At 41.9% G+C, this 18,191-nt stretch overlaps 1 protein-coding gene and 1 long non-coding RNA gene across 3 annotated transcripts; one reads left to right on the top strand and one right to left on the bottom strand.

The window, feature by feature from the left end:
* The first annotated feature begins 9 nt into the window (after positions 1 to 9).
* On the top strand, positions 10 to 17,581 carry si:ch211-14k19.8 (mucin-3A). 2 transcript variants are annotated; one of them, XM_047365499.1, is made up of 11 exons: positions 10 to 266; positions 1,559 to 1,939; positions 2,386 to 4,146; positions 4,793 to 4,881; positions 4,990 to 5,048; positions 5,980 to 6,143; positions 8,360 to 8,525; positions 8,603 to 8,794; positions 12,056 to 12,277; positions 17,172 to 17,331; positions 17,422 to 17,581. In XM_047365499.1, the coding sequence occupies exons 1-11, from the start codon at positions 224 to 226 to the stop codon at positions 17,494 to 17,496; spliced, it is 3,312 nt and encodes a 1,103-aa protein (XP_047221455.1). In that variant the 5' UTR covers positions 10 to 223; the 3' UTR covers positions 17,497 to 17,581. The 2 variants fall into 2 exon arrangements, with proteins under 2 accessions (XP_047221455.1, XP_047221456.1); XM_047365500.1 differs by lacking the exon at positions 1,559 to 1,939 and having other exon boundaries at positions 11 to 266.
* LOC124868340 lies at positions 5,038 to 12,049 on the bottom strand. Its single transcript, XR_007038306.1, has 3 exons — positions 9,320 to 12,049; positions 5,570 to 5,718; positions 5,038 to 5,157 (listed from the first exon to the last, which is right to left on the bottom strand). It is a non-coding gene; the product is annotated as an uncharacterized LOC124868340 (long non-coding RNA).
* Positions 17,582 to 18,191: the final 610 nt, after the last annotated feature.

Raw genomic sequence — 18,191 nt, forward strand, 5'->3', positions numbered from 1 at the left:
CAGGGGAAACGATGATGATGATGGTGATGATGATGGAGGAGGAGGGAAGTTTGTGACGTTTCTCTGCCCTCTGTCCGCAGGAAGACTGGATGGATATGATTCTGGTTTTGCGCAGTTTGTTCGTCCTCATCATAACGTAAAGAGAAACGAGCTGGTTCTGTAGAGATTTGCAAGGACCAGAGATTAAACGCGTGTTTGACTCTGAAATGTCTCAGCGTTGGAAATGCAGCTCCACGCCTGTCTGTTGCTTTTTATGTTCACAACAGGTAAGAAAAGCAGCTACAGTCTGCTTTAACGTATCTAATGCGTATCTGCAGCATTCGCTATGCCATTTTAGACTACAACTGTTCGAATATCCATAGAAATTTGTAGGAATGTATACTGATTTTTCTTTCCTTGGTAGCCTAAACATTTCAATTTAGCCTTAATTTGATGTTTTATTTAACCATTTAAAGGTGAAAATAACCAAAAGAACGACAAAGGAAGACTGAATTAAGCCTATTTCTCATATTATTTCTTTAAAATTTATCTTTGCAGTTTTCAGCATTTTCTGAAATACTGCTGTAGTCAGGGACGTCGCTAAAACTGAAAGCACAGGGGTAGCTTAGCCCTCCAGGGCTGCTGAAAGCCGTTTGCCTGCTCAGTGGACAGGGTTCAATAATGTATTTATTATGAGCTGTAGAGTATTGGTTAGGACCTAACATCTACTTTATTTTTTCTGACTCTGGAGGCTCCCCTGCCTTTTTTCTTTCAAGGTTTTAGTATTTAAACAGTTTAAACCAGCTTGTGCGATTGTATTATTTAAATATCTGCATAACAGACTGTCTTTTTACACTTCAAGGATTTTACGCAGGGCCAGCCAGAGGTATACGTGAAATGTGTAACCGCTTAGAGTCGCAAGGGATTTTGAATTCTTACAGGTTTTTTTTTTTTTTTCTTTTTCTTTCAAGTCAATAATTGAAAGTTAATTTAATCATTTCTGCCAAGGTCTGAGCTCGGAAAACAATTTATTGACACAGTCATGGTTTATAAATAAGTCAAGCAGTAACAGCTTTTTTGTTTATTTGCTAAATCTTGGATCTTGGAGCAGCCGAAACATATGTTGTTACATGTTGTTGATTGTAATGTTTGAATAAATTTTTTTTTTTCTTCTGTGTTTTTCAAATATGGACCAAAATAAACTAAGGGGGTACTTACGAGGTTCTAAAATAACTCAAATATAAACTAAAATGTGCAAAGTGGGCTACAGCTCCCACTGTCCTTGTTTAATATTTTTTTGACCTCACACAGCTTCTTCTTGGATCGTAATGTAGTCCAACAGGGGGAAACAACTGAACAACCACCAGCATCAAATAATAAAATGCTATATTATTTATTTTAACTTGGAGACTTGCCTCCTTATACATTTTTTTTATTTTTTATTATAAACTATAATTATTGTGGGCTGAAGAACATCTTAGGGGAGCTTTAGTTCCCCTAATGATTGTAGACTGTAAATAATCGCATTAACAATTGTTTTTGTTTTATTTATGATTTTTGTCTTGTAATATCTTAACAGATAAAACCCTGGCCTTGCTGCACAAACACTGTGGTGGAAATGTCCCATTGGACCAAGAGCCTGCAGGCCTCATCAACCTCTCTTTACCTGGACTTTTTAATCACACTAGGGGGCTCAACCCCATGAGCCAGCAGTCTAGGGAGAGTTTACCACTTTCAAATTGCACTTGGGTGTTAGGTATTCCTCTGGGGAGGACGGTACTCTTAAAGTTAATGTGGATGGAAAATGATTCAAGGATCTCGCTGAGATGTGTTAAAGAAGATCAGATCTTACACAGCCACAGGGAAACAGCGCTGCTCTCTGACTGTGATAAGAACAAAGCTGTCCTCAGTTGGACAGGACCGGGAATTTCCTCAAATTCAATTCAGCTGGCTTATTATGGTGAGAAAACACATTCCTCAGTTACTGTATACGCACTTGCCTTCAATTTTTTAATTCCCGAGTTTTATCTGGTACTAATGGAGTTTGAGGAGTTCTTACTTACTTTTCACATTTCATGCTTTGCTCACATGAAATGTGTTTCTTGTTTATAGTGGAGATGAAACAGGTTTTTTCAGGCTTAATCTGGGTGTTTAGCCAAATATGCAATGAAAATGTCTTCAGTTAATGTGTTCACTGGAAACGTATCTCACTCGCTGTGTTGTTTTGAAGAAATATTGTGATTTCAACTCTCTGTCCTCAATCCCTGTGTACCTCTCTATCTTTCTGTTTTAGATAGATAAGTAGATGGATACATATATACTTTATTTTCCCCATGGGGGAAATTTGTTGTGGACTGCATGTGCTACAATTACAAACTGCCACCATTTTTCTTCCTGGTCATCTAGTTCAGGAAGATGAGAGAAATTCCTCGGAGGCACGGTCTACTTACCAACAAGACCAGGACCCTACTGGTTGGTCTGAGACAGAAGCTACCTATAAAAGCGTTGCAACAGTTGCTCAAGAGGTGGTGAGGGACACAGAGGAGGACAGAAGTCGTGTCTTGTGGAGTTTTAACCCTCAGTCTGTGTCTAGCGCCACCTCTCAGGACAAGGTGCTGCTGCAGCCGACCTCATTCGGGTGGGGACTCCCAGTCGCTGGGAGAACTGATATGGAAACTCTCCCTCTTCCTGAGGAAGAACGGAACAATGGAGCGGATACATCTGGAGCTGCTCACCTCGCTGACAATCCCATGACTGCCATAACACGCCCAAACTTTCAGCCTGCAGTCAGTACAGACACCAAATCCCAAACAGAAAAATATACTGGCTTCACCCAAGGGCAAACTGAGACATCCTGGACAGATGCAAAAGTCAATCTTTCCATTACCACAGATTTACAAAGATCTACATCTGTACAGACATTAATAAAGATAGAGGAACTTGTAACACAGATGGATGAACCTACAGCTATGCCGACAAACCAAAGTCTGTCCAGTTTCAGTGTTCTTAACACTTCTTTCTCTGGGATATTGATGTCTGACAGCAATACCTCAATAGATCCACACAGTGGTGCTATTGGTCAAACTCCTGAAGATAAACAAGCTCGCTCAGACAGATTTTACTCAGTTCTGACATTCATCCCCACCTCTCAACATTTAAAATCTTCCATCAAACCTTCCCACCATGACTCAAGCAACACACAGCCCACTCTGGCATCACTATCTTCTACACAGAGCTCCAGCAGGCCTTCTTCACCCACCACCCACATGGCAGAGATTCACACTGCTGTGGGCTCTGTGGAGGCTGCTTCACTTCATCCACAAACAGATCAGAGTGACTCCTCTGTCTCTAATGTTAACACTCAGAGTGCTGCTCTGAAGTCCTCTGATGGGCTTGAAAATACAGAAGGGTTTCACACAGTCTTGCCTTCCACACAGAGTCAGACAAACTATCCTCCAAACACGGAGGGCCGCTCACACTCCCTGCATTCATCTTCTGTCCTGACACCAACAGGCGGTATAGAGACACAAACAATGCAATCAAGTGGGGCTTATTCCATGACCACAAACATGATCCGAACTTTATTTACAGAGGATGGATCTTTTGCTACAACCAGACCAGCACAGACCATCAGGGTCCAGACCTCATCGGCTACAACAACCATCAGAGAAACACATACGCCCCCATTTACTCAAATGTCACAATCAACCAGTGATTCACCAAGCGCCTCATTAACTCCTTTACATGTGCTACAAACACAAAACGAGCTTCTGGATGATACCCAGACAACTTTAGCCTCTTCTGTGACTGAATCCTCCATGGACACGAGCAGCATGGAGCCCAAAACTATGTCTGAATCCTCACAAACATCTCATCAGCTTCTGCCATCTTCTGCTACAGTCTCTCCAAATAAACACCTTTTTACCACTGCAAATACGCCTCTGCAGCCGGTGAAATCAGATGGAGATGTGAAGGGCACCGCAGTCTGGCAGTGGTCTCCAAGCGGCACAGTGAAGCCTAATGCTCCAGGAGGACCTCCTCAAGCCTTTCATCCCAGCCAACCGAACCATTTTGGTGTCACATCTGAACTAATCCCAACACCCAACGGAAGTTTAACAACGAGCCCCATCTACTACATTGTACCAAACCAGCCTGCTACTATCAGAGGTGGGTTCTGGTTTAGTTTGCCTCTTTAACATTTCATACATTTTTAGATTTTGGTTGAAGGGGGTTATTTTGATTTAATTTTGTTTCTTTGGGTGATTATTTTTTGTTTTATAGTAAATGGTAAATGAACTGAACTTATATAGCACCTTTCCAGTCATACAGACCACTCAAAGCGCTTTACACTAGAGCCACATTCACCCAATTGCACTCACTAGCGCTCACACGTCCCTCAAGTTGCCTACCGATACGCAGATTGGTAGGCAACTTGAGGTTAAGAGCCTTGCCCAGGGGCATCACTTAGTTATTTTGGTTTGATCAGGAGTCAGCTGGCCCAAACGACGGTCATAACTACAATCAGTGTAAGAAGAGGATCAGGATTTCTGAAAATAATAGATTGCTAAATTATGCCTGAGATTTTAGCATTTTTGACCATTTATTTCTACAATTCATGGAATTTAACTACAAAGCAAAATAAACTGTTTGCAAAGTATGGAAGGAAATAGGATGGGACAAAATGACTGTACCTAACCAAGAAATGCAGTTATGAACTGGAAAGCAGTGCCATCGGAGCTCAGTACACATTTTATTTTTCTTTAAATGTCCAAGTCATTGTGTTTTCATTAACACATTTGTTTATTCTGTCTAGTGGAGTCAGTGGAGTTGCTACTGCAGATAGTTGTAGAAGAGTCTCATTCTGCTTCAACTGCTGGTCTGGAGGAAGACATAATGGCATGGGTGAGGAACTGTACACAAACAATGTAGCAAAGGGCACAAATGAACACAGTTATATGACAAGGTACAAATTTTAATTCTTTTTTCTGCATCTGCACACCTTATCTTTAGTTGGAGACCTACCTGCAGAGAGCACCAGGCTTTAGTAAGCTGCAGGGAGTCTGGAGCAGGTGAGCTGCTACGAAACTTTTCAAGATCTGATTTTACTCAAATACAGGTTAAAACTTCTGGAAACCAGCCTCTTGCCTTATCACTCTTAGGATACACCCCTTTCAGCCTCTACCAGGATGATGTAAACAGATTTAGCATTACAATTCATTATGGTGTGCCAGTGTTTAGTATTAATCAGCATCGTAACTCAACTTCAAGGTTCTACGCAATATGTCCCCCTCAAATGATCTAAAAGGACGCCACATTCTTTGTGCCTTGTCTTGCTTAGTTTTGCTAATGCCTATATATATTGACTGTGCAGATTAATCACACATTCTTGACATAGAATTTGTGTCTGGGAGCGAAGATGGCCATGGAAGGGTGATGTTTGTGTCTGGTGAACCATTATTGCATTGTCGGCCATATCAACACAGAAATCAGGTGTTGTTGTCATTAGATCTTTTTATAAAAGACCTAATTATGACCGGGGGTGCAGAGTGGAGCAGCAGGTCTTTAATTCAAATCTTGACCAGTGGTCTACCTGTATGGAGGTTGCATGTTTTCCCTTTGCATGGGTGGGTTCTCCCAGTGGGTTTTGCCCTGTGATGGACTGGTGACTGGTCCAAGGTGTACCCCACCTCTTGCCCATTGACCTCTGGAGATAGGTACCAGCCTCCCACCCACGCAGTCCTGCAAGAATAACCAAGTGTAGAAAATGGATGGATTGATTCATTATGTCCAAGTTTTAGTTAGAGGGCATTCAATCTGTATGATTCCAAGTAAAAATAAATGAAAATGTTCTTTATCTAAATTATTGGTTGTGTATTTTACAAATCCAAATCTTGCGGTAAGGCTATACCAATTATAGATCAGAAAATGTTACGTCAGCATTGCTAATGGAGTATGTCTGTATTTAAAGTTTGATTATAATGTTTTATGCTTTTCTTCCAGCGGCCATGCAGTGCAGAGCCTGGTTGTGTTTAAAACTAGTGAGGCTCTGCAGTGGCTCAGTGTGAGCGGACCCACATCACTGCTGGAACGAACAGGACTAGCTCAAGCTGTTCACCAAGGGAAGATGTTTAGATCATCTAGGATCACAAATATCACTGTTGGAGGTGAGCCCAGGCTTGAAAACAGACCACTGACTAAAACTCTGTGCAAGTTGTCGTCCACATACAGTTTTCTTTACAGTCAAGGGAAAATAGTTTGGAGAACTTCATCCTTTAACCTCCTGAATGAAGTTACAGCCAAACTTGTCAATTCAGTTGGACTAACATGAATATGCTCACAGTTATTTTATGAAAATCTTATTACTGCAGCTGGTCTACATGAGGCACTTCTTTCTAGTGGTTCATCACTGCTGTGAATGCTAATAAAAGGTGCAGTGTGTTGGTATCGGTTTGCTAGTTGTCATTCAGATTATGTGCCTGAACATTTTCTAATTTCCTGCCCCTCCTGCTTAAGCAGCAATACTGTTGTTTTTTTCTTTTGATGCGTTCCTGCCAACATCCAATCGGACATATTTGTAAGATGACTGAAATGTCAGTGAGCCACATTGTTGTTTTATTGTGTCACAATGATGAACGTTGCTCAAGTATGCCTGTAATTTCCGATCACCACATCCTGTTGAGCGTCCTTTACACTTTTTGTTTAGATATCTAACATCGACGGTGTCCACCATGTTCACAAATACCATAGATGTCATCTTTACACACCTCAGCCCTTTGGTACCCTGGCAACAGAGACATTGCTTGCAAGGCAGCATGCCACATCACATGTGGAGGCCTTTGGCAATCGTTTGCTGTATTGTGGACTGCTTTGAAATAAGCATTGAGAGAGGATCAAATTTGAAAGCTAGAGCCCAAGCATTTTCACATTACAAGCATATTCTAAAGTATCTGGTTGGCATCCCACTGCAGGAAGCAGTCTCTTTTATTTATAAAGGCTGGAGAGGACGTGCTAGTGAGTGAGAACTGTGGGCTCCTACAATAATTACTGCCAGGAAACTTGGTTTTGGCAGATCGGGGATATGAAATCAGAGACGGTGTGGGACTAATGTGTACAGAAGTGAAAAGTCCTGCATTCACAAATGGATGATCCCAACTGGATGCAAAAGATGTTGGGGAGACACAATGGATAGCACGTCTTAGGATCCATGTGGAGAGAGTGATTGGAAGTGTGCGCAACAAATACACTGGCGGGGTAACATACCACTGAGCATGGTGCTGCCATGTGAAGATGAGGATGTGGCTTTACAGGACAAAACTGTGATAGTGTGCTGTGCTCTGACCAATATGTGCCCCAGTATTGTTTCAAAAGTGTAAAACCTAATAGCTTTGTGAACCACTTGTAAAACTTGTGCTAAGTACAAAGCAGTGTACCTAGATTGCGGTAGGGAATCCTGGACTTGCTCTTTTCACAGTCCATGGTTATTTATGCTAGCTTCTGTTAGTGTGTCTTACAAAATGGCTGCGGCAACCCAGCATGCATTTCGGGCAGGAGAAACAGAGAGGAGAAACTCAGCTGTCTGGATGGTGAAGCTTCAAAGTGTGCCTGAAGATGTTAACATTTTGAGCTTTTTGAGGAACTTTTTGTCTCAGCCATCGCAATAACGAGGGCAAGGACTTTAAAGTGCAAAACCATGGACTTCTGTCCACGGTGAAGTTAGTTTAAGGTTGGATAGTTGTGCGCTGAGGATTCACCGGGGGTCTTCCTCCCGTTTGACCTGATGAAAGTAGTCTGATTACAGGCAGCTGCCCTCTGCCTGCTCCCTCCTTCTGCAGACGCTGGTTCACTTGAGGACCGTCAGTAAATTTCCAAACCAAGCAAGCTGTTTCATGCACACATTTTTGCACTTGTTCGTGCAACAAAGTTAAAGGGTGTCCACACTTATGCAGGTTTCTGCAACTTTTTTATGTCCCCTAATGTCCCCCTTGTTTTTTCATTTAAATTTCTCAGGGTATATATCACATTAAAAGTGGATAAAGTTTGAAAATTATTTTATGTATATCATGTAATTATTTTGTTATATATCATGTCTTTTTTTTTTTATTCTAAAAATCAGAAAGTTTAACGGGTGTTTACATGTTTGTGAGCCACTGTAAGAAAATATGAAAACTGTTTTTGATCAATAAAAAAGATGTTAAGACTAGCTCAAACTGGATCAAACATCAAAATCTAAATTGTCAACCATTAGTATGATATGTATCAGTCTACAGACGGGGGACTCAGTTTAAAAATACAGCATTGGTTTTGTTTTGTGGCTTATATGAAGTATTCATACGTGGACATATATTTATCTCCAGCCTTCTTTTAAATATGTTCATTTCAGGACTGCAGGGTGACGTGTGCGACTGGTTGCTGCAGTGCCCCTCCGGGTACAAATGTGTCCTCCAGCCCAGCACCACCAACCACAGCTGCTCCTCCGCCTGCCGCTTTGACTACTGCCACCACCACGGCATCTGCACACACCATCCAGGCCAACTTCCAGTCTGCCGGTACCAACATCCAGGCAAAACAGCTTCCAGTTGTTAGAAAATATCCTGACGGTCTGAGTGAGGTGTGTTTCTTTTAGTTGTCTTGTAGGTGATGACTTCTGGTACATGGGACGGAGATGTGACATGAAGATGACTCGAGCTCATCTGATAAGTGCAAGCCTTGCCATCTTAATCATCATAGTGATGGTTATTGGCGTTTTGGCTTGTCTGGCTGTGCGACGTTATCGAACCATTCTGATCCAGGCAAAAGTGGACCAGACTCGCAGCAGGTACTCAGGCACCGGTTACACACTTCAGTAAATCACATTTTATAATCTAAACTAACATGTCAGAGTTCAAAGGGGGAGTTTTATTGCTATAAATATGTTAATAATAAATTAAAAAGGTCAGTTTTATGTTGGGATTCTGCTAGTGAGCATACTAAAAGCATTTGCCAACATGCAAAGTAAATTATACATTAGAAATAAATTCTTATCCCCTGAACTTTTTCATATTCTCTTACATTAAAACCCCAAGCTTTGTATTTTATTGGAATTCTATGTGATAGACCAACGCAAAGTCACATGTAATTAAAGTAGATGGTAAATTTGGTAGTTTTTTGTTCCTTTCACTGTCTTTACAAATAGGAATCTGATTTTATTTATTTTTTTATCCAACACCTTTACTTTGATGCATCTAAAGATAATCCAGTGCACCCAAATGCCTTCAGGAGTCACCTAATTACTAAACCATTGCACAGTTTAGTAATTAGTATGTTTGTACAGTTTTGTTCAAAATAATCCAACTAGACTTACCAGATCAATCATTGTTTTTGGTAGAAATCCTATTACCACAGGGCAATTAATTTACTAGTGGGTGTAGTAGAGTCCTTCATTCTGTGAAGAAAGAGATGTTCATCAGATAGCCCTTTATTAAAGATGACGCCAGCACTGACAATGGGTCATTTCAGGCATTGTTCAGAAGGACAGCGTACTTTAATTAAAACATTAATTAGAGAGGGGAAAATGTTTGAAGAAGTGCAGAAAATGATTGGCGGCTCGGCTAATATGGTCTCTAGTGCTATAAAATAGAAATCAAAACGAGAGAGACATGATTTCTCAGTTTATACAGTACATATTTGAGTTTTCAAAGAAAAATGCAGAGACTGCTGTTTGTTGAACAGCCCAGTGTTCGTTTTTCTTTTCTGTAATGTGATTAAAAGATTTATGCATTTTTCTTCATTGTTTGATTTAGAATATAATGTGCAGTGTTCCCAGTACATGTCAACAAAAACTGTTCTAAGGTTTCTGAGCTTTGCTCACGTTTTTAAACACACATTATTTTCACTACAACTGTGAATTAATCTCGACATCAGCTGTCCAGTGAAGGACTGAAAGTTTGTTAGAGAGCATTAGTGAACAAGTGGCATCATGAAGACAGGAGGACCAGCCTGTGAGGGAAGCAGAGTTCAGCTGCTGAGCCCAATGAATATGTGCATTTCTCACTGAAATACTAATAATTATTTTATTCTTCCATTTATCAATCTGCTACAGCATGTTGGATTTGTGTTAACGTGTGTTTTTAAAGACAACCTTAAAAAAAAAAAAAAAGGATTAAAAAAAGTTTAACCAAAAATTTCACAACTCTCCTGCAGTACATCCACAGACCCAGTAGGGGTCATGACCCCATCGTTCTCTGGTTTAGATCAAAGTATGTACATGTTTAAATGGCCCAGTCAAACCCCAGACCTAAAAACAATAGAGAATCTGTGGCATGAAAAGTGGTTAACTGGATACAAATGATTAAAGTTTTTGTATCCAAACACTTAGTGAAACGCATTTGTTGCCGTGATTGTAAACAGGGATGTCCAGTAAGTGTCGCAATCTAGCTATCGAACTCTAAACAAGAGATTAGAAGGACATGGTATTGAATTATTTTTATGAACAAAAATTTTTTACAAATCTGAATTTCTAGCCTTTAGTTTTGCATAAAGCTGTCACTAATCCACACTGGCATGTCCCTTAATATGTTATTAAGAAGTCAGGGAGAGGAGATGTATATTTCATCATTTCCTTAAATATGTGCAGTTTATTCAAGAACATCTTCAGTAAATTTATAAACCTCTATATAAAATGCTGTGGCTTCTCGATGATAGTGTGGTCTGGTCTATTTTAGCGTTAATAATTCATCATGATTATTGCTTGGTTGGGGAAACTGGTGCCTATCTCCAGTACCAGTTTCCCAAAGACCCTCTATGGAAGAAGCGGTAGAAAATGACTGAGTGACTGACTATTGCTTGGTTTTGTCACGTCTGTATGTTGTCATCAGTGGGGGGTATTTAAAGCAAAAATGGAAAACCTTTACACCTGTTGGCTGTGCAAGCCAAGACTGTTTACTTAAAAAGTATTGAGTCTTCTGCCCAGACACAATTAAAAGAAAAGCTAAAGGCAGCTTCCAGCATGCTAAGATTAGACTTACTGCTTAAAAAGGGTGGGGGTAGCATATAATTCCTGCTATTGAGATTAGCTGGATTTCAGTGTGGGACTTAATTCTCAAAGCCCTAAAGTCTTAGAAGAGTTAAAGGTAGGTAAGGGTTCTGAAGTAGATTTTTAGACCACAAATTAATCTTGATGGATATTGAAATTGTTACAACAGATTAAATTTGTTTTAATTACTTTAATCTGGGTTAGTCTCGGTGTAAAGTCCTTCTCTGGGTCAGATGCTAAAAGGTCTGGAAATTACTGCTTTAAATAGTTTAAACCACCCTTCACATCCCCGGATGCATGGCTCTGATTAACTTCAATATGCCATTACAGCTGATATATTGCAATAATAATCAGTTTACTGAAAAGAACATTAACCCAGGTGTCAGGGATGTGTTTAATCCATATAAGCAGAACAAAGCTGTAAAGTAGATTTTATTTTTTTTATTTCATTTAATTTCCAAAAACTACGACATCTAAAACAGGACAATATTTTTCTCAATTTGACGCTAAAATTGTGGGGGTCGTGCCTTTTTGTAGTGGTCAACAGGCAGGGTGTACCATAAACTGGCCACCATTTCATCACTGGCCCAACACAGAGAAACGTAGAGAAATAACCCTGCACCATAGCTAAACGCAATTTATAGTTGGTAATTAATCTAACATGCATGTTTTTGAGCTGTAGGAGCAACTGGACCGCCTGGAGAAAAGCCACACATGCAAACTCTAAACAAAAGGCCCTAATTGGGATGTGGCACCAGGACCATAATGCTGTGAGAGAACAGGGCTAATCACAAAGTCATTGTGTTGTTTCATTTAATAAATGTCTTTCAAGGAAAAAAATACTTTCTTCTTTTAAAAAATGTTTGACATTTAATGTTAAAAATCTTAACATTTTAAAGACCTGCCCCTGGTTGTGATTGAGTTCAGTTGAGACATTCAAAATGAAAACAATGAAAATATAATGAAAAAACAATGATATGCTCAAACCACCATCCTACTGAAGTGTTTACAATTTACATTGTATCCTGTAATGTCCAAGACCTCTCATGATTTATGCGTGTTCAGCTACCGCAGGTTCAACCATTTTGACGAGCTGTCGGGTCGGTTCTGGCTGCGTTCGTGGGCAGGATCTGCAGATTCTCTGGACAACCCTGCCTTCTTGCGCTCTGATGAGTTACTGCATCTGCGGGCACTCGACCGCCCTTGCTGCTACCACGACGACACGCTGTCACTGCCTTCCACCTGCCCCAGCCATGGAACGCGCATCAACACTATTTACCCCCACAGGTAAATTCCCACACATTCAAAATCATCCACTATTCCATATACATTTTCCCACCCCAGTACAATATCAAGGTTCTGTGATGATTGACAATTTAGATTGTAATAAATTCTTTTGCCTTTTCTACCTTTTTTAAATGTGTCATAGTTTGTAAATTTCACCTTTTAAAAACAAACAAATTAGTTAGACAAAAGAATATAAGACATAAAAAAACATGTAATGCCCTTGTTGCAAAGGTGTGCACATCTTAAACCACTACTAACCTTTTGATTTTTTTTGTTTTTTTGTTTCGTGTTTTCTTAAATACACATCAGCCTTCTATGATCTAACATGAAACATAGCTTATCTGTGCTTTTTATTAAATATTTTTACCCTTTTGCACCGTGTAGCTATAGTCATAGTTTGGAGAGAGGTTACAAAGGATCTCATTGTTGACAGGTATCAGTCAGCAGAAGAGTGAAAATTCCCAAATATTTGTTGGCGGTTGAAACACAGTGACGAGTCATTAAAAGTGGGAAAAAATGTGGGATTATTATGACATTACCGCAAAGTGAGTATTCTTCCAAAATGGATATAAAGACAATCAGAACCTTGTCAAGGAGGCTGACATCAACAATGAATTAGCTGCAGGAATTTCCATCAAGGACTGGTTGTGTTCTACATGTGACAACAATTTCTTATATTCCCTCTATGTCTGGACTAAGAATTTGGAGATGGAAGGCTTTTTTTTTGGCAATTGACAAAAACATTATGCAAGAGAGTGTTATAGCCTACTAAAACTAAAGTTCAACAAGAGAGGAATCAAAAACACTGCACATAACAAAAAGAACACCATGACAGTGAAACATGGTGGCAGCATCATGCTATGGGGTTACCTTTCTTAAGATGGAACAGTTTTTGTCAAGGCAGATGATATTTTAAACCGTTCAAATTGCCAGTTTGTTTCCCTAAAATATGAAAATGGAGAAGGATTTAACTTTTCAGCATAACACTAAATTCAAATACTCGGTTCATACAGATCAACAAACTCACTAGAGTGGGTGTTAGACAGAATCTGTGAAATGTGGACGGATTATGTTTAGCATAAATGTGTGCTTCATGCATTTTCCCCTCATTAAATATTTTTTTTTGTTTCAATTTTCACAAAACCTGCATAAGGTTTAGAGACAAACTATTTCAACCAACAAATGCCTTTTTAACATTGCTGTACACTACTTTAAAAAGGAAACTAGTTACTATGCAATCACAGTGACTTTATGTTCAATAGTAAGTGATAGTTGACCAAATGAATAAATCAACAAAACAAGCAAATAAGAATTACAGTTCCAGATGGAAGTTTAAATACAGTACATGGACATGAGTGTGTTTTATTAGAGGAGGTAGGAGTTTAAACAAGTTTTAATTTATGTGATTTCTGTTTTAAAGTGCTGCATATTTTATCCTCCCACAAACATGTTATCTGTACACAACCAGTTTGATGTGCGTGAGGTCATTGCTCTGTAAAAACGCTAATCTTTGCCCAAGTTGACCACAGGGCTAATGGTTTGATTTTGTGGAAGTAACAGTTCTGATTCTGCAAAGCAAAGCAAGCAACAGCAACATGGTTCAAACTTCATGAAGAAACCCAGGAGTAGACTTAAGCACAGAATCTGTTTTAAAGGAAGCTGGGAAAGAAGAACATGTGAAGTACAAAGTACATGTTAAGCATGTTGGAGTATTTAAAGATATTTTTGTTTTATATTGATTCATCTTTCTAAGATCTTTGATGAGCTTCTTGGACTTTATTTTTACACTTTTGTCAGGACAGTCCAGTATTTATGTATTTATTTATTTATTTATTAGCACAAGAAATGCATATATGGGTTGGTAACATTCATCAATTTATCAGGTCATTTATCAAAGAGTGAGACAGAGTTGGCAAGATTGAAGGCTTTACTTAAATGTTGCTGACAGGATAAAGCCTTTGTGCTTTTTATTTTATTAGAATTTTTAAAAGTACCTGTAATGGTAGGGTTTAAGAGACATTAACCAAATTATCTCGTACTCGTACTCGTCGTCTTCCGCTTTATCCGGGACCAGGTCACGGGGGCAGCAGACTCAGCAGAGACGCCCAGACATCCCTCTCCTCAGACACCTCCTCCAGCTCCTCCAGGCGGAGCCCAAGGCGTTCCCAGGCCAGCCAAGAGACATAGTCCCTCCAGCGTGTCCTGGGCCATCCTCTGGACCTCCTCCCGGTGGGAAGTGCCTGGACCACCTCCCGAGGAAGGCGTCCAGGAGGCATCCGGTATAGATGCCCGAGCCACCTCAACTGGCTCCTCTCGATGTGGAGGAGTAGCGGCTCTACTCCGAGCTCCTCCCGGATGGCCAAGCTCCTCACCCTATCTCTAAGGGAGTGCCCGGCCACCCTACGGAAGAAGCTCATTTCAGCCGCTTGTATTCGGGATCTCGTTCTTTCAGTCATGATCCAAAGTTCATGGCCATAGGTGAGGGTAGGAATGTAGACCGACCGGTAAATCGAGAGCTTCGCTTTTCGGCTCAGCTCTCTCTTCACCACAAGGGACCGGCACAGCGCCCCCGTTACTGTGGCAGCCGCACCGATCCATCTGTCGATCTCCCGCTCCATTCTTCCCTCACTTGTGAACAAGACCCCGAGATACTTAAACTCCTCCACTTGAGGCAGGAACTCCCCTCCAACCTGAAGAGGACAAGCCACCCTTTTCCGGTCGAGAACCATGGCCTCGGACTTGGAGGAGCTGATCTTCATCCCAGCCACTTCACACTCGGCTGCGAACCGCCCCAGCGCATGCTGTAGGTCTTGGCTAGATGGGGCCAGCAGGACCACGTCATATGCAAAAAGAAGAGACGAAATCTTCTGGTCCCCAACCAGACCCCCTCCGGCCCTCGCCTAGAAATCCTGTCCATAAAAGTTATGAACAGGACCGGTGACAAAGGGCAGACCTGCCGGAGTCCAACATGCACTGGGAACAGGTCCGACTTAGTGCCGGCAATGCAAACCAAACTCCTGCTCCGCTCGTACAGGGACCGGATGGCCCCTAATAAAGGGCCCCTGATTCCATACTCCTGGAGCACCCCCCACAGGGCATCACGAGGGACACAATCAAATGCTTTCTCCAGGTCCACAAAACACATGTGGACCGGTTGGGCAAACTCCCATGAACCCTCGAGTACCCTGTAGAGGGTATAGAGCTGGTCCAGTGTTCCACGGCCGGGACAAAAACCACACTGCTCTTCCTGAAGCCGGGGTTCGACTATCGGCCGGACTCTCCTCTCCAATACCCTGGCGTAGGCCTTACCAGGGAGGCTGAGGAGTGTGATCCCCCTGTAGTTGGAACACACCCTCCGGTCACCCTTCTTATGTAGGGGGGACCACCGCCCCAGTCTGCCAATCCAAAGGCACTGTCCCCATCCGCCACGCAATGTTGAAGAGGCGTGTCAACCATGACAGCCCCACAACATCCAAAGACTTGAGGTACTCAGGGCGGATCTCATCCAACCCCGAAGCCCTGCCACCGCGGAGCTTTTTAACCACCTCGGTGACTTCAGCCCGAGTGATGAAAGAGTCCAACCCTGAGTCCCCAGCCTCTGTTTCCACAACGGAATGCGTGATGACAGGATTGAGGAGATCCTCGAAGTACTCCTTCCGTCGGACGGTTTGCCAGAATCGCTTCGGGGCCAACCGGTAGTCCTTCTCCATGGCCTCGCCGAACTCCTCCCAGGTCCAAGTTTTTCCCTCTGCCACCGCCCGGGCCGCGGCACGCTTGGCCCCACGGTACCTGTCAGCCGCCTCAGGAGTCCCACAAGCCAATCACAGCCAATAGGACTCCTTTTTCAGCTTGACAAAAGCCCTTACTGCCGATGTCCACCACCGGGTACGGGGAATGCCGCCGCGACAGGCACCGCAGACCTTATGGCCGCAGCTATGGGCGGCAGCATCGACAATAGATGCGGAGAACAAGGTCCACTCGGACTCTGTCTCCAACATCCCTCGGAATCTGGTCAAAGCTCTCCCGGAGGTGAGAGTTGAATACATCCCTGGCCAAGGGGTCCGCCAGATGTTCCCCTTATGGAGCATATGGAGCAATTTCAAGAACCCCTCATGACGACTACAAAATCGAGGCACATGACGTCGCCTGGTACGGCGGAGCCGGGGTCCCACCGTGGAGCCAGGCCTGGGGTCGGGACTCATCGGAGAGCGCCTGGTGGGTGAGTTGCTCCTCGCGGGACCACGGCCCGACCAAGCCCGAACGAGAGACGCGAGACCATCCCCCAGTGGGCCCACCACCTGCAGGGGGAACCATGAGGGACCGGTGCAAAGAGGATTGGGCGGCGGATGTAGGTGGAGTCCTCGGCAGCCCGATCCCCGGATGCTTAGGCTGGCCCTAGGGACGTGGAATGTCACCAAATTATCTGGTGCCTGTTTTCATATTTTAGACTGTTATAATTTTCACCCAATTTTGTGTTCTGTAAGCCTAATAATAAATAATACTTATGGAACAATTTCTCCTTTCTGTACAGAAGAGGAAGAACAAATCTATAGCTTGAGCTTAGGTTGCTCTTAGTGCAGACAAATTATTCTTGCAATATGTAAATAAACTATGCTCTCACTGTCCTAAAACATGGAAAGAAAAGACTATTTATCTGAATGGCAATGTGTCAAGAAATTGAAATTTTGCCAACTTAAAGAAAGCCTGTGAAAGTAACTGTGCTCATCAGCTCCCTGTTAACGTTGTATGCTATCTATCATGTAAAAAGTTATGCCACTCCAGTATGTAGTTGTAGTCTTTCCACTCTCTTGTACCTTGACCTGAGATTGCCCTGCTCAGTTCCCCATAGTTTGGTCTGTGTAAATAATCCCTTGGCTCTGTATTTACCCTGTAGCTCCCAGTATGGTTGGAGAGGCAGCGGGATGAGTATGGGGGATGGCGTGTTGGACTCAGGGAAGGCTAGTGACCTGTCTGTGTGTAGCTGGCCTGTGGAACCCATTCACTGGACCCCGTTTCCACTTCTGCAGCAGCTGGCATCCCACAGGACTCCTGCAGTGAGTGTTTGACTGTGGATGAAGCCTGTCAGAAAGAGTTTGGTGGAGGGGAAGATTGGGTTTCATGATGTGTTTTCCCCGTTATAACAGGTCAAGGTGTCACGACCACGGTCCTACTGTGAAGGCATGGAGCTGGTAGACCTGGGAAAGAGTTGGACTGCTTGACGATGATAAAGAAAAAGGAAATCTGTGCCATTATTTTTATGTTAAGCTTTAATGTTTTACAAATAAAAGATGTAAGGAAATAATATATGAATATGTATTTCTGTTTTTCCTAAAGTAAAAAAGTTTTTTTTATTACTTCAACTTCAACCTAATGGTGAAGCTATTAAAGATTAAAGATTCTGAATGTTGGAATAAAAAAAAAACTGGAAGGACAAAAAGCACAAGTTAAGACAAAGCCTGAAAGAGGTTCAGATAAAATGGTAATTTGTGGAAAATGTATTTGTTTTCTTTGAAAATTCCCATTATTTACAGATGATAATAGTCATATTTGGTTAGAAAACCTTCCAGGGATGGAGAAAAAGTGTTCACCTCTGAGGTCTGTAATGAAATATGACTGAATTAAAAACAGATATTTTTTTTTTTGCAGATAATTATTTTTAGCACTGACCAGAGAGGATTAGCCTTAAAACCTGGCTGGCAATGGAGCTGTCTTCAATCCAGGAACTTTTTATTACTGAGTTCTTCTCTTCCTCTATCTAATTAAACCTAGATATAGGTCAACTCTCTCTAATTAAACCTACCCTTAAAGTGATCTGACCTCTGATGGTATTTCTTAGGGTTGGCATAGCCTTGGTATGATATGCCTTACAGATCTTTTAAGACAGACAGTTGAGTTTCTTGGCTTACAACAACCA

Source organism: Girardinichthys multiradiatus, chromosome 5 (genome assembly GCF_021462225.1).
Source record: "Girardinichthys multiradiatus isolate DD_20200921_A chromosome 5, DD_fGirMul_XY1, whole genome shotgun sequence".
NCBI lineage: Eukaryota > Metazoa > Chordata > Actinopteri > Cyprinodontiformes > Goodeidae > Girardinichthys > Girardinichthys multiradiatus.